We start from the raw sequence: 15,621 nt of genomic DNA, 5'->3' as shown, positions 1-15,621 counted from the left end.
TTTCTAGTTTAGTCCATTTACCTGAAAAGTTTATGGGGTCATTTCTTTTACAGTTGAATAATATTCCATAGCATATAGAACACATTTTCATGATCCATTCATTGGTTAAAGGACATTCAGGCTGCTTCTGTTTCCTAGCTATTGTGAATATAACATCAGCTGAGCAAATACCTGTGGAATAGGATGTTGAGTCCTTTGGACATATGACACAGGAATGGTATAGCTGGGTCATATGGCTCATCAACTTTTAGCCTTGTAAGAATTCCACACACCAATTTCTAGAGTGTCTGCACCAGCTTGCAATCCCACCAAGAGTAAACAAGTGTTCCCTTTTTCTCAAACCTGCTCCAGCATGTGTTGTTAGTTGCTTTGTTGATCTTTGCCATTATAACTGGGGTAAGATGAAATCTCAAAGTTGTTATGATTTACATTTCCAAAATTGCTGAGAAAAATGAATATTTTTAGGTATTTCCTAGCCATTTTTCTGGTTTGAGAAGCAGAAACAGTATCCTTTGCCTTTACCAAAATAGAAATTATAGATTGGGAAAGGATCTCCCAAGAAAGTGATTGGAAATATATGTACCTATTTCCACTTTACAGGATAATTACTCTTTTCAAGAATTTTACAAGCTTTATTAGGGAGACAAATGACTCCTATTCAAATATAATTTTCCCATTGGTATCTATGCCATGGCATTGAAGGCTCGGATAGATTTTAGCAGCCCCAGAACTCACTATCACTTCATACTAGGTCTACAAATGTCTTGGGTTCATGTTGCTCTACTAAATTTCTAGCAGAGTAATATGGTTGTTTGTGTAATGGAGGTTTATACTTAATTACTCCCCTGAATATGATTCTTCCAATTTAACATGCATATATTGCATTGTATGTTATTTTTTATTATTAAATTTTAAAAATTTATTTTACGTACCAACCACAGTATCCCCTCCCTCCTCTTCTCCCATTCCCTTCCCTAATCTCCTTCCCACTACCCCCATCCACTCCTCAGAAAGGGTAAGATCTCCCATGGCAGTCAACAACACATGGCATATCAAGTTGCTAAAGGAATAAGCTCCTCCCCCTGCATCAAGGCTGTGCAAGGCATCTCACCATAGGGGATAGGGTCCAAAAAGCCAGCTCTTGTGCTAGGGACAGATTCTGGTTCCACTGTTAGAGGCCCCACAAACAGACCAAGCTACACAACTGTCACTCACATACAGAGGACCTAAGTTGGTCCCATGCAGGCTCACTAGCTATGGGTATAGGGTCTCTGAGCTCCCACAAGCTCAGGCCAGCTGTCTCTGTGGGTTTCCCCATCATGATCTTGACCCCCCTGTCTTGTACAACTCTTCCTCCCTCTCTTCGACTAGACTCCAGGAGCTCGGGCCAATGCTTGGCTGTGGATCTCTGCATCTGCTTCCATCAGTTACTGGATGAAGGTTCTATGATGACAATTAGAGTATTCACCAATCTGATTACAGACGAAGGCCAGTGCAGGCACCCTCCCCACTATTACCAAGAGTCTTAGCTGGGGTCATGGCACGAGGTTTCACCCTAACCCCATAATGGCCCCCTCTATCAAGATATTTCTTTCATTGCTCTCCCTCTCTGTCCCTCCTGCAATTTGATCATTCTGACCCCTCATGTTTAAGTAGAAGAAATAGTCTTCCCCATAGTTGAGCCCCTTAATAGTTGAGCCCAATACCAAGTGGTCAACCTGGAAATCACATACACACAAGCAGTAGTAAGCAGACTCAGCAGGTTTTATTTATATATCTGTGCATTTAAATATATGTACCAACAACAGCTCAAGAAAACAAGGCCATGAATTTGGGAGGAAAAGAAGGGGTAAATATGAACGGGGCTGGAGGGAGGAAAGGGAAGGGAGAAATGATCTAATTATCCTGGGGGTCATGACAAGAGTCTTTGGGACATTCTCTTCCACAAAAACTTGATCATTTCCTCTCTACTCATATTTCAGTTCCTCTGGAGAATGTCAGAGTAGTGTTGCCTATTGGAAATGTAGTGTGTCCCTAACACATGTCATACATTTCTGGTGACTCATTCCTGGTTTAAGATTAAATAGTATATTCATTATTACACACTAATACAATTATTCACATGTTTCATTCATAACATTACAGTCAATTATATCAAAAACAGAAATTCAATGATTACTATCCTAACATAATATGACACATTACACATTATACTTTATGAGTGTATAAATATTATTGTATAGTGATACTATGTATGCTGATATTCACTTGTTTCTATAAAATTAACATAATTAATTACTTTGCTTATATGTTTTGCTTCCATTCTTTTCATTATTAACTAAATTTAAAGCATCAAAAAGACACCAAATTCATCTTAAATACTTTGAAAAATATAAAAATAGATTTACACAATATTTTAATATGATAGTCAATTAATAACAACAGGATTACAAACAAACAAAAGGATTAACAACAGTCTCTGGGCCACACTTTCCTATATCAATGACTTTCTTAATCATATTTTCTTTACATCAAATGCTTACCTTCCACAAACGCTTTTCTGTTCCTGGTATCTGCTCATCAGAGCTGTTTTCCTGCCATGTCCAGCATGGCTCTAGGATTGGACTTGACTGGAACAGTAGAGTAATAAAGACAAGCACATAGACTCGTGGACACAGACAGAAATGCTGGTATCAGGTTATCTGGGCTCTCGGATAGAGAAACCACAGTACCCCAGAAATTCAGCAACAGAAAAAGAAAAAGAATGGAAGGGGAAAATGAAAATAGAAATGAGCAAATAATGGTAGTACATAAGAAAGCACTGCCTGAAGATACAATAAAACCAGAAAGGAAAAGAAATGCAGACAACAATTTCAGGACTTGAGAGGCCAAGGCAGAAAGATGCCTTCAGCCTCAAAGACAACCCTAAAGGAAAGCAAGCAAGCAAGCAAGCAATAAAGAAAGAGGTCGAGTTTACTGGAGAAATGGCTCAGACATTAAACACTGACTGCTCTTCTAGATAATCCTTGTTTGGTTCCTAGTGCCCACAGAGTGACTGACAACTGTTTCTAATTCTAGTCCTAGGGGATTCTGACTCCCTCTTCTGGCCTTCTTGGGCACTGCTCACAAATGGACATAAACCTACACATGGGCAAGATACTCATACACAAAAAATAAAAATAAAAAAACTTTCACAAAAAAGAGGGAGAGAATAAACAAGAAAAGGAAAGAAGAGTAGGGAAGGAAAAGAGAGTGGAGGAAAGAATAGAAAGAAAGTGAGGTTGAGGAAAGAGAAAGAGTAGGACAGGACAAAGCTAGCTCACACAATTGAAGTTACATTTCAAATAAGTATAAAAGTGAAGGCAAGTCAACTTGCCTGTGATTTGGTAAATAAAGGTATGTGTCCCCAAACCTGGTCACCTGAATTCAGCTCCTGGAATCTACATGGTGGAGAGAGAACTCCCTCAAGCTGTCTTCCGACCTCCACATATATGATATAGAATGCATGAACATACATGATAAATAAATATAAAAAAATGAAGGCAGTAAAGGAAAGACAACTGGACAGTGTACAACATTAGTTTCTAAGTGATCACTTACTTGACTTCAGATGCAAAATCTGTCTATTTGTGATCTCTAGTCTGGGCTCAAGGCAAGAGTTTTCTGTATGTTCTCACTTGAATGGATGCAGATGCAGAGCCTGTCTCTATGTGGTCCCCCTCCTGGGCAAGTATTCAGATTCTCTCTATGCAGATAGCTGCATATTCACAAACATAGAGTTTGATGTATGCAGTCACTCATATACATTCATATTTTGAATTCTATCTATCTGCATTCATGCACAAGTACATTTATTGTTTATATGAATTAATTTTCAAGTTAGACAACACTGGTTGTCTAGATTTTGTGGGTTTTATTCTAAATAAAAAGATCTATCTGGATCTTCTGTTATTTTTCCATTGATTTGTCTTTGTCCCAGGACTATGATGGTTTTGTTACTGCTTCTGTGTATTATTACTTAAAGTTAGGTATAGCAGTACCTTCATCATTACTCTTTTGGTAAGTGTTGTTTTCTTTATCTGAGGTCTTATGGGCACTAAAATCAGTTTTAAGAACTTTTTCCACTTCCATGAAGAATTATAATAGAATCTTGATAGGGATTGCATTCTGTAAATAGCATTTGATATAATGGCCATTTTCACAGTATTTATTCTTCTAATCCATGAGTATGAAAGGTATTTACATCTTTTAGTGTCTTCTTTCCTTTTATCTTGAGTATTTTCAAATTTTCAAATACAAGTCTTTACCCTGGTTAGGTCTATTTCAGGATTGGGGCAGGGCTTTGTCACAATTGTGAATGAGATTGTTTCTCTAATTTATTTAGCATATTTGTTATAGGTATATAGGAGTACTACCAAAGTGTGGTTTAGATTTGTATCCTGCCATTTTGATAAAAGTGTTTATCAGTTCAGTTTTGAGTGGAATGTTTACCATGTCTTTTGTACAGAATTATAGCATTGGGTTAGTTTTTTACCTTGCCATTTGGCTGAAAGTGTTCACCTGTTCAAGTTCTGGGTGGGTGGAATATTTACTGTATCTTATGCATAGAATTATATCATCTGTAAATAAGGATAAGTGTACCTTTTACTTTCATATTTATGTCTTCTTTCATTTGTTTCTTTTGTCTTATTGCTTTAGCTTAGAATTTCAATACTACAATAAGAAAGAGTAGAGAAAGTATCTTGGGATCCCACACCCTCTCACCTCAAGTTAGGCCCCATTCCTTCCTACCTCCTAGACTCTCTGAGAAAGAGATCTCCTTCTCTGAGCTCTTCACCTTTGTGAATCACTAAAGTTGCCCAGATCACTGCCCCCACCTCAGAACTCTCTGTAACCATTCAAGAAGTACTTGTAAAGGACATATTTCCAACAGATTACTTGACTCAGACAAATTTAATCATAATTGATGAGGAATCAAAAATATTCCATGATAAAAAAGACTCAACGCATGTATGACCACCATTCAAGCCTTACAAAGATTATTGAAAGGAATATTTTAGAACAAAGAGAAACACTGGTAGATACTAAGCACCAGAGTAACATCAGCATAGTAAGAGTAGATGACTTTAGTACCTTGCATTCACCAATGGACAGGACATCCAAAAAGAAAATAAAAAGAAAGGAAAATATCAGAGTTAAATATCAGAGACCAAATGGACCTAGCAGACATCTACAGGTCATTCCCTAACACTGCAAAAAATATTCAAATTGGCAAATGTGTTAAAGACAGAAATCTCATGCTTATTTCAATAGAGGTCAAAAGGCCTTTGACAAAAATCCAAAGTCCTTTTCATGGCGAAAGTTCTAGAGGAAATAAAACTGGAGGGAACATTCCTCAATATATAACAAATTCACAGCCAACATCACCTTTAAATGGAGAAAAACTTGAATCAACCTTATTAAAATCAGGAACAAAACACAGCTAACTATCTTTACTCCTGTTTAAAATAGTGCTCAAAGTTCTAGCTAGAGCATAAAACAAGAGAATTGAAACAAAAGGATACAAATAGGAAAAGAAGCAGTCAAATTGTCACTGTTTGGAGATGATATGATACTATACAAGATGCCAAGGACTCTGCCAGAAAATTCCTAGAACTTACTGCACTTTCCACAAAGTTGCAGGATATAATATCAAAATATAAAGAAGCTTTTTAGTTTCACAGTGTTCCATTTGCCTATTGTTGGCATTAATTCATGGGGATTCTGATTGCAGTTTTATTCAATCTGTAAAATGCTGTTGAAACAATGGAGTTCCATTTACAGTGCATCTTAACTTTACTTGAAGGAGTTAGATTTAGCATTAATATCTTTGATCTACTTCAAGTTGACTTTTGGGCAGGGTGCTAGAAATGGGTCTAATTTCATTCTATATGTGGACACTGAGTTTCCCTAGACCATTTGTGGAAGAATATGTCTTTCCTCCAGTGATTAGAGTATTTTTGGCATTTTTGTAGAAAACAAGGCAGTAATAATTACATGGACATGTATCTGGATCTTCAATTCTATTCTATTGGCCCAATTTCCTGCCAGTGCTATGCTGTTTTAACTACTGTTCATCTGCATTATCACCTGAGAAGAGATATGATAGTCATTCCAGCATTATCCTTTTTTTCCCAAGATTTCTTTGTCTAGCCAGGGACTTTTATACACACACACACACACACACACACATTGTTCTTTTGAGAAATCTTTATTCAGATATTTTATATATTTATTTTGTTAATTGCTGTTATTGCTTTGGATTAGATGGCCTAGTTTGTCATATCTCCATATCCTTTAGTTTGACTTCCTTTTTCTTCTTAAAAATTGTTAATTTACTTATTTATGTATTTCTCCCTCTTATTAAAAATATTTTTTGTCATACAATATATCTTGACTACAGTTTCCGCTCCTTCTACTCCTCCCATACAGATGCACTCTCTTTCTTTCTCTTATTAGAAGAGAGCAGGCTTCTAAGAGGCAACAAGCAAACATGACAAAATAAAACATAATAACATTTAAAAAAAACTATCATATTGAAGTTGGACAAGGCACATAAGAAAAAGAGGCCCAAGAGAAGGCACAAGAATCAGAGATCACACATTCACACACTCAGGAGTCCAATAAAAATACTAAACTGAAAGCTATAATATATCCACAGAGGACTTGGTGCCCTGTGAGCTAATATGAGCTTTGCTCCACTAATATAGAGGTCCTTTGTCTCCTTATGTCCTCCATCTCCTCTGGTTCTTAACTCTTTCAATCTTTTTACAATGGGTTTTCTGAGCTCTGAGGAGAGGGATTTGATGGAAATATTCCATTTAGAGCTGTATGTTGCAAGACCTTTCTCTCTGCTTAATGCCTGGCTTTTGGTCTCATATTTGTTCCCATCTGCTGCAGGAGGAAGTTTCTCTGACGCTGGCTTAGGAAGGCACTGATCTATGAGTATAGCAGAATATTATTAGTAATCAATTTTTGTTACTTTTTTATATCAGTAGTATTTGGTTTTACCCTATGTCCCTGGGGTATCTAGTCTCTGGTTTCCAGTCACCCAAGCAGTGTAGGGTATGTGTTACATCTCATGGAGCAGGCCTTAAGTCAAATCAGACCTTGGTTTGTGCCACCATTGCCCTAGCATATCGTACAGGTAGGACAGACTATAGATCAAAGCTGGGTTGGTGTTTATATTTCTCTTTTGGTAGCTTGCAGAGTACCTTCCCACACCAGACACTATAACCTAAGGGTGAAGGTACATAGGCACTAGGTCAACATCTCCATGTTCAATGAGTTGTATTGTCGTCTTCATCAATGGGGCCTTGCCATCAGCTTGCCAACCTATTATCTTATCAACAGCCCAGGTTGTTTGGGAATTTCCATGGAACCCCTTTGGCCAACAACTCAATTGGGTGTAACCAAGTCTCGGCACTGGAAGCTTCATTTGGTGACAAGATATGGCCAGTCTGGACTCCATCTCCCTCATTATTTGGATACTTCTAATGAATCATATTTAATGAATTATTTAAATACTCCTAATAGATCACCTTCATATATTTTAAGAAGCTTCCTCTGCACTGGGTTTTCACACCACTCCTCAAATGCCCCTCAAATCCAGCTGCCTCTCCCTGCATTCCCTCCCTCAACCCTATCTCTGCTCACACTCCCCATATAATCCTCCCATTCCAGCCCCCCATACCCAGTCCACCCACAAAATCTGTTCTATTTTTGCCCCATAGAAAGATCCCTATATTGTAGCTAGTCCCTTTCTTTATACCTAACTTCTCTGGGTATATGGATTTTAGCTCAGTTTTCATTTACTTAATGACTAATATCCACATATAAGTGAATACATTCCATATTTATCTTTCTGGGTCTGGATTATCTCACTTGGGATTATTTTTTCTAGTTCCATCCTGAAAAATTTATGATATCAATTTTTAGCAGTTGAATATACTCCATTGTGTAAGTGTGCCACATTTTCTTTATCCATTCTTCTATTGGGGAGCATCTAGGTTGTTTCCAGTTTCTGGCTGTTATGAATAGAGCAACAATGGACATGGTTAAGCAACTGTCCTTGTAGTAAGATCAAGTGTCCTTTAAGTATATGTCCAAGAGTTGTATAACTGGATCTTGTAGTTGATTGATTTTCATCTTTCTGAGAAACTGTAATATTGATTTCCAAAGCGGCTGTACCAGTTTGTAATCCCACCAGCAATGGAGCAGTGCTCCCCTAGTTCCACATTCTCGCCAGCATGAGCTATCAGTTTTATTATTGATCTTAGACATTCTGAGAAGTGTAAGATGGAATCTCAAGATAAATTAGATTTGCATTTCCCTACTGGCTAAGAATGTTGAACATTTCTTTGTTTCTCAGCCATTTGAGACTCCTCTATTGAGAACTTTCCATTTACATCTGTAACCACCTTTTAATTGGATTATTTGGATTTTTGATACCTAGTTTCTTGAGTTCTTTATATATTTGCAAGTGGAACTGGAAAAAAAAAAACTTTTTCCATTCTGTAGGCTGCTGTTTTGTCCTATTGATAGTGTCCTTTGCTGTTCCCCACTTTCTCTTCTATCACATTCAGTGTGTCTGGTTTTATGTTGACGTCTTTGATCCACTTGGACTTGAGTTTTGTGGAGGGTGATAGATATGGATCTATTTACCTTTTTAAAATTTTTTTATTATATTGTGTTTTAATTTTTACACATCAGCCATGGGTTCCCCTGTCCTCCCCTCTCCCGCACCCACCCCCACCTTCCCCCCATCCCCTCCCCTCCATTCCCATCTCCTCGAGGGCCAAGACTCCCCTGGGGATTCATTTAAACCTTTTTTCACATGAAGACATCCAGTTTTACCAGTAACATTTGTTGAAGATGCCTTTTTTTTTTCCAATGTCTATTTTTGGTTTATTTATCAAGAAAGCAGGTGCCTGCACATGTGTAGATTTTTGTCTAGGTCTTCAATTCAATTCCATTGATCAACAAGTCTGTTTCTGTACAACCCTATGCTGTTTTAATTACTATAGCTCTGTAGTACAACTTGAAATCTGTGATGGTGATACCTCCAGCAATCCTTTTATTAGTCAGGATTGTTTTTAGCAATTCTGTTTTAGTTTTGCTTTTTTTTTATTCCATATATTTTTTCTTCCTTTTTCATATTGTTTTCTTTTTCAGTATTTTTCCAAATGATTTACGTTGCACCAAAAGGAGATAAATCTCAGATCATGTAGTGTTATCCCCATTTGGAAATACATAAGATATTGTGGCATCTTTGAATTGATTCAGTGGTTGGAAAGATTGGAATCTGTTGGTTAAAGTGAGGCTTGAATATTATATATAAATATATATGTAACCCATCCTTATTTATTTAGACTTTAGAGTCACTGCCAAGTTGTGTAAAAGCAATTTAAATTAAACCAATAGATCTCAAATTCTGGAACCAGGAAGACAGCTTAGTTGGTAAAGTCCTTGTACAAGTGTGAGGAAATGAGTTCAGACTCTCTTGACCAATATAAAAGTCAGGTGGATGTTGCACATCTTAAATCCCAGCACTGAGGGGTAGAGGACAGAGAAAGGCAGATCCAAGGAATTCACTTGGTCAGCCAGTTTAGACATAACAGCAAATTCCAAGTTCAATGAGAGATGCCTCAAAAAATGTGGTAGATAGGAGATTGAAGAAGACATCATGGCATCAACCTCTGGTCTGTACATGCTCCTACACAGGAGACCACACCAGCTCAGCTACTTGCACACACCACATGCGTGCATGTATGCGCGCGCGCGTGCACACACACACACACACACACACACACACACACACACACACACACACCACAGACACAAAGAACAACAAGAAGAGGTAGTAGTACCCAAGATTGAAATTAAGCTATTAGAGTATACCAATTTGACTTTTATTACCATCAAACATTTTGAACATTACTTACCTGTTCTGATCCTTCCAAATTTCTTGTTAAAATCTATTATATAACAATGTTATTGTTTAAATTAATTTTTATTATTTGCACTAGATGGTTTCCGAAAAGTGATTACACTGCAGGGTGAAAAGACTAGTGAGAAGAAATTACCTCTGGAATTTCAGCATCCACTCTTCAAAAAAGGAGGAGCCTGTCTTCTTGAAAACATTAAGCGAAAGGTAGGAAGGGGACCCCTGTCTTATACATTTCTGCAGAATTTAGGGTAGCATTCAGTCCTTAATTTAAACATTTCATGATTTCTCTAAGTCTTATCATGAAGCTGCTAGAACTAGGAACTGGTTGCTAGGTACTTTTTTGGGTTGCTGTAAACATGACCTTTATGTAATTTTGGGGTAAGCTATTTTTTGTGCTCTATTTTATTTTTGTGTGTCATTTTACTATATAGATATTATAACATTTTAGAAAATAAGCAGAGGGGCTAGGCTAGATTATGAAACTTGACTGTTGAGTACTGAGGAAAATAACTACAAATTTTATCTGCATACACCCATATCTGATGACAAGCCAAAGCTGCATATATAGTAATTAAACAGTTTTTCACTTGCAAGATGTCTGTGTATGTTGTAAATTCATGTGAACTTTTATATACTAGAAGTTCAGGACCAAAAACAAACACAGAAAGAAACTTTAGAATGTCAGTAAGAACAGTGGTTCTCAATACATATCTTTTAAATCTCTAGGAGTCTTAAGACATTTTTGCAGAGCTATGACAGATCTATTTTCATAAAAAATCTATAGAAATAATTCTTCCATCTTTAGTCTCTCATGATTACAGTTCAATGTTCTTAGGAATGCATGTTTAATTACATAAGTATTCCAATGTTAATGTGTAATGTGCACAGTATTATAGCTTTTAAATAAATTAATAATTACATTTTTATCAATTCAAATGTTATTATTTCCTTACAAGAATACACACATACTGAGCCTGTTTGCCCAGTGTCATCTCTTTTCCTCCTCCCTCTACTTATTATTTTTCTCTGTTTCATTAGAAATGTTCACCTCCACATTAATTTTCTATATGTTTTATATGGAGAAAATATCAATTTTGTGACCATAGAAAATCTAGGAACCACAAATAAGAGAATATAGAGAACATTTGTCTTTCTGAAATGAGTTTCATTCATTCATTCTTATTTTTTTTCTGAGACAGGGTCTTACTATGTAGTCCTGACTGTCCTGGAACTCTCTCTGTAGACCAGGCTGGCCTCAAACTCACAGAAATCCACCTGCCTCTGCCTCCCAGGTGCTGGGAATAAAGGCCTGCTCTATCACTGCCAGGCTTATTTTATTCTTTAAATATGATTGTTTCTAGTTGCATACATTTTTTCTACAAACAACAAAACTTCACTCGTCTTTACAGTTGAAAAGAACTTCCATCATGTATATGTGCAACAATTTCTTTATCCATATTCTGAGGTTGCACACCTAGTTTGGTTCCATAACTTAGCTATTATGAATAGGACTGAAAATAACATGTGTGAATAGGTATCTCTGTGATATATTGACTTTAGATAAATCACAATGATTGAGTTTTCACTTAATATTCATTTTTTGGATTTTAAATTTTTAATTAAAATAGAAGTACATTTCTTACACATATCACTTTCCTCCTTCAAGACCCTTCCAGGTTCCCTCTCTCTAATGTCTTCTTCCATGATCCTCTGCCCCCTCTCAAATTGATGACCTTTTATTTATTATTGTTATACACATGTGCATATGTATGCACAAATGTGGCTCATTGCTGGGAGAGGGTAATTTTCTCTCTCTCAGTAGTCACTAGGGACCTATAGTTCTTTATCTAGGGTTGGGGCCCCATGAAAGTTCCTCCTTCTACATTGGCATGTCTAGTGATATTACCATTGTTCTTGTCTTTTATATGGAGCTGTTTTGGAGTTTTGTTGTTGTTTATTAGTTTGTTTGTTTGGAGAGACTATTTCACAGCAGACTTCCTGATATTCTGGCTCTTAAAAATTCTTTCCGCAATCTCTTTTGTGATGTTCCCTGAACTATAGATGCAGTAGCTGTGATGTAAAGGTGTACTTTGGGGCTGCTTTTCCCACAACCCATTGATCTCTGCATTGTGTCCATTTTCTGTGATGCTTTCTATTTTCTGTAGAGAAAAGCTCCTTTGATGAGGAGTAATAGTTGTGGATATAAGGATAAGATTTAAAATGTAATAAGGAATTGTGCTGGTCTTGCAAAGTGCAAATAGTAGATTCTTTTCTAAAGTCCATGACCACACTAGCCCAGAAAGTTGGTTAGATTTCTAGTACCAGGCATGAATCCTGTTGAATATAACTTAAGTCCAATTAGGCAACTGTTGGTTATCACTCATTTGAAAACCTCCTTCATTTCCATCTATCTTCTATGGTGCCCCAAAATACTATGCATCTGAGTTAGGTCAGGCAAGGGGTACTCGAGAATGAAGGGTTCATGGCCACAGGTCTAGAAATAGGCCCATCAGTTTGTAGATGGCAGATGTTTAGGGGAAGTAGAGAAAGAGAAGATGAGACTTATCCAGGAAATGTAGTTTTCATGCAAAGAGGGTTCAGAAGAGACCATGGGTTTGAGCTAGGTACCTGCCTTTCTGTCTTTTGGTTAGTTGGGCCAGAGGTCTGTCAATCTTGTTTATTTATCTTCTCAAAGAATCAGCTCTTGGATTTATTGATTCTTTGTTTTATTTTCTTTATATCTATTTCATTAATCTTTTCTCTAATTTTTATTTTTATTATTTTTTGCCATCACCTGTATTTGAATTTGGTTTGTCCTTGCTTTTCCAAATTTTTGAGTTGCATCATTAAGTCAATTATTTGTGCTTTTCCTGATTTTTTTAAATGTAGTCACTTAGAAGCATAAATTACCCTCATATGACTTCTTCTAATGTGTCCTGAATATAGTATGAATTGGCATCTGTGGTTTTTTGTTTGTTTGTTTGTTTGTTTTCCAGAATTTGGATTACATTGGTTCAACATTTGTGGCTTTCAAAGTTTCCATTGAGAAATCAACTGTTATTCTGGATTGATTCTCTTTGTATGTAATGCATTGATTTTCTCTTGCTGCTTTCTGTGCCTTCTTTTTGTTTTGTGTATTCGCTGTTTAATTATTATATATAAAACCAATGGGAGAAGGTTTTTTTTTCCTGATCCATTTACTTAGAAAAATATCTCATCCCTTTCACCTTAAGAACTGTCATTTGTTTGGAGGCAACAAATGAATAAATCTTGCTTTTAACCTAATCTTTCAGTCTTTGTCTTTTGCCTAGGGAATTAATACCCTTCATAATCAGAGTTATTGTTGAAAGATGTATATTTATTCCTGATGTTTTATTATTTTGTGGTTTGGGGCTTTTCTTATTCCCCTGCCTAACTGTTATAGAAACATAGTTTATTTTTCCTCTGGCGCTCAAGGTTGTCTTCCATTTTATTCCAAAGGACTCCTTCGGGTATCTTCCATAGAGCTGGCTTAGTGGTCCATGAATGCCTTTAGCCTGTTTTTAATCATGAAAAGGTTTTCTTTTCCTTAAATTCTTAAAAATAGTTTTATTGCATATAATATTTTGGGGATGGTATATGTCTTTCAGAACTTGAAATATATCATCACCTGGTTTTTAGATCTTTTCCCTTTGTTACAGTTACTCTGACAAGCCTGCTTTTGTAGGTGATGTCTCTTGTGTTCCTTTCAATATGCTTTTTTTGGTCTCTCTAGTTAGTGATTTAGTTGAAGGGAAATTCTTTCATGTTTATTTTCTATTTGTGTTCTAAATGCTTCCTATATCTACTTTGGCATCTCTTTTCATAACTCTAGAAATTTTTCAGCAATAATTTTGCTGAAAATATTTACTATAGCAACGATCCTCAGATTTGGTATTATCATAGCATGATGTGTATTCTGAATGTATCAGTCATATTTTTGGATGAATTCATCTGAGGCCTTTTTGAAACAGTCTGATTCCCCATCTTAACTGTATCCTGCTCTTGAAACATTCTACTGTATTTCAGTTTGGTTTTTCTTCAGTGTTGCTATATTTGGATTCTTCTTTCATAAGTTATATTTACCTTATTGTTTCCTTGAACTATTTGTTTGAGTTCTTAGAATTCCTTCAGTTTGTTTATCTTCCTTAATTTCTTTGAACATATTATAATCATGTCTTTTAGTCACCTAACTAAAATTTCATGTAACTAATTCTTACTAGAGCCTAATTTTGTGGGATTAATATTTTTTATTAAGAAAATTTTTGTTCATTTTACATACCAATCAAAAATCTCTCTCTTCCCTCCTCCCATCCCTCCAACCTTCCCCATTAACCCATTCCCCCATTCCCTATTCCAAGAAGGTAGGGGCTCCCATTGGGAGTCAGCAGAGCCTGGTACATTCAGTAGAGGCAGGTCCAAGCCCCTCCCTCTGCCTCAAGGCTATGCGAGGTGTTCAACCACAGGTAGTGGGCTCCAAAAAGCCAGCTCATGCATTGGGGTTGGATCTGACCCTACTGACGGGGGCCACTTAAGGATATCAAGCTACACAACTGTCTTGCTTATGCAGAGGTCCTAGTCCAGGCCCATGAAGGCTCCACAGCTGTTTATTCCACTAGTTTGGTTTGGTTGTCTCTGTCAGTTTTCCCATCATGATCTTGATGCCCCTTGCTTATAGAATCCCTCTTTTCTCTCTTCAACTGGACTCCTAGAGCTTGGCCTGGGGATGAGTAACTTTTGAAGGACTAATATTGCTTTGGTTTTTCAAATTATGGGTTTCCATTTAGGATCTTGTATATCTGTAGTTTAGCTGTTGGTTGAATTTATTTATTTTTGAATTTCATTATGATTAACTAATTAATTTCAAATCATCCTTACTATTTCAAGGGAACTCTTTGGTCTTTACAAGTGGAACTATGTTGTTATAGAGTTGAAGTATTTTTTTCATCTGCAAGACTGCAAATGAGGACACCAAATTTGATGCTTAGTGTTCCCCTGAGGTTACAGTATTGTCTGACAAAACAAACCACTATCAAAGGATAAGTTCTCAATAGCAGTCCAGTATTAGCCCAATTTAAAAGTTATTCGTTCCTATGCAACAATCATTTTGAGAACTAAAAGGACATAGATATTAGTGTGTGTACTAATATATTAGGTGCTTTTGATACAAGTGGAAAGAAAAAAAAATTAAACAAATAGCAACAGCAAGAATTTAGGATAAAAGTATTAGTGTTTGATATTAGCTTGACTGAGAACAAGTGGAGGAGAAAAAATATGTACAAAAGGAACAAGAAGTAGGGGAAAGGAGGAGGGAAATATGAAAGAGGCTTACTAAAGGTTAGTTGAAGAAGGAGACATATGCAATCCTTGCCAACCTAAATTCTTTGGGAAAGGAAACTCTAAAAAGAAAGACTAGGGAAGGAAGGATATGGGAGAGAGAAAGAACATGAATGAAGATAAATATGGGATAGAGGGTCTGAATGCATTCTACCTAGTCTGTTTGGTGCTTGCCTCCCAGAAATCTGACTTTCACTAGCCATCTTGTTATTGCTTCTGTGCTTTCTTCCTAGAGGTCAGGTTATTCTGGTCAATGGGGAGTGCTTCCCAGGTGGAGG

At 36.6% G+C, this 15,621-nt stretch overlaps 1 protein-coding gene across 1 annotated transcript in view; it reads left to right on the top strand.

The window, feature by feature from the left end:
- Positions 1–15,621, top strand: part of LOC118573673 (heat shock factor protein 3-like) — a 57,429-nt gene that overhangs the window by 17,975 nt on the left and 23,833 nt on the right. Inside the window, exon 3 of the mRNA XM_036173960.1 lies at positions 10,068–10,192. Coding sequence (XP_036029853.1) covers positions 10,068–10,192 — 125 coding nt within the window. The remainder of the gene's footprint in view (positions 1–10,067; positions 10,193–15,621) is intronic.

Source organism: Onychomys torridus, chromosome X (genome assembly GCF_903995425.1).
Source record: "Onychomys torridus chromosome X, mOncTor1.1, whole genome shotgun sequence".
Classification (NCBI taxonomy): domain Eukaryota; kingdom Metazoa; phylum Chordata; class Mammalia; order Rodentia; family Cricetidae; genus Onychomys; species Onychomys torridus.
The sequence above is the reverse complement of the archived record's forward strand: the minus strand, read 5'-3'. Positions and strand labels throughout refer to the sequence as shown.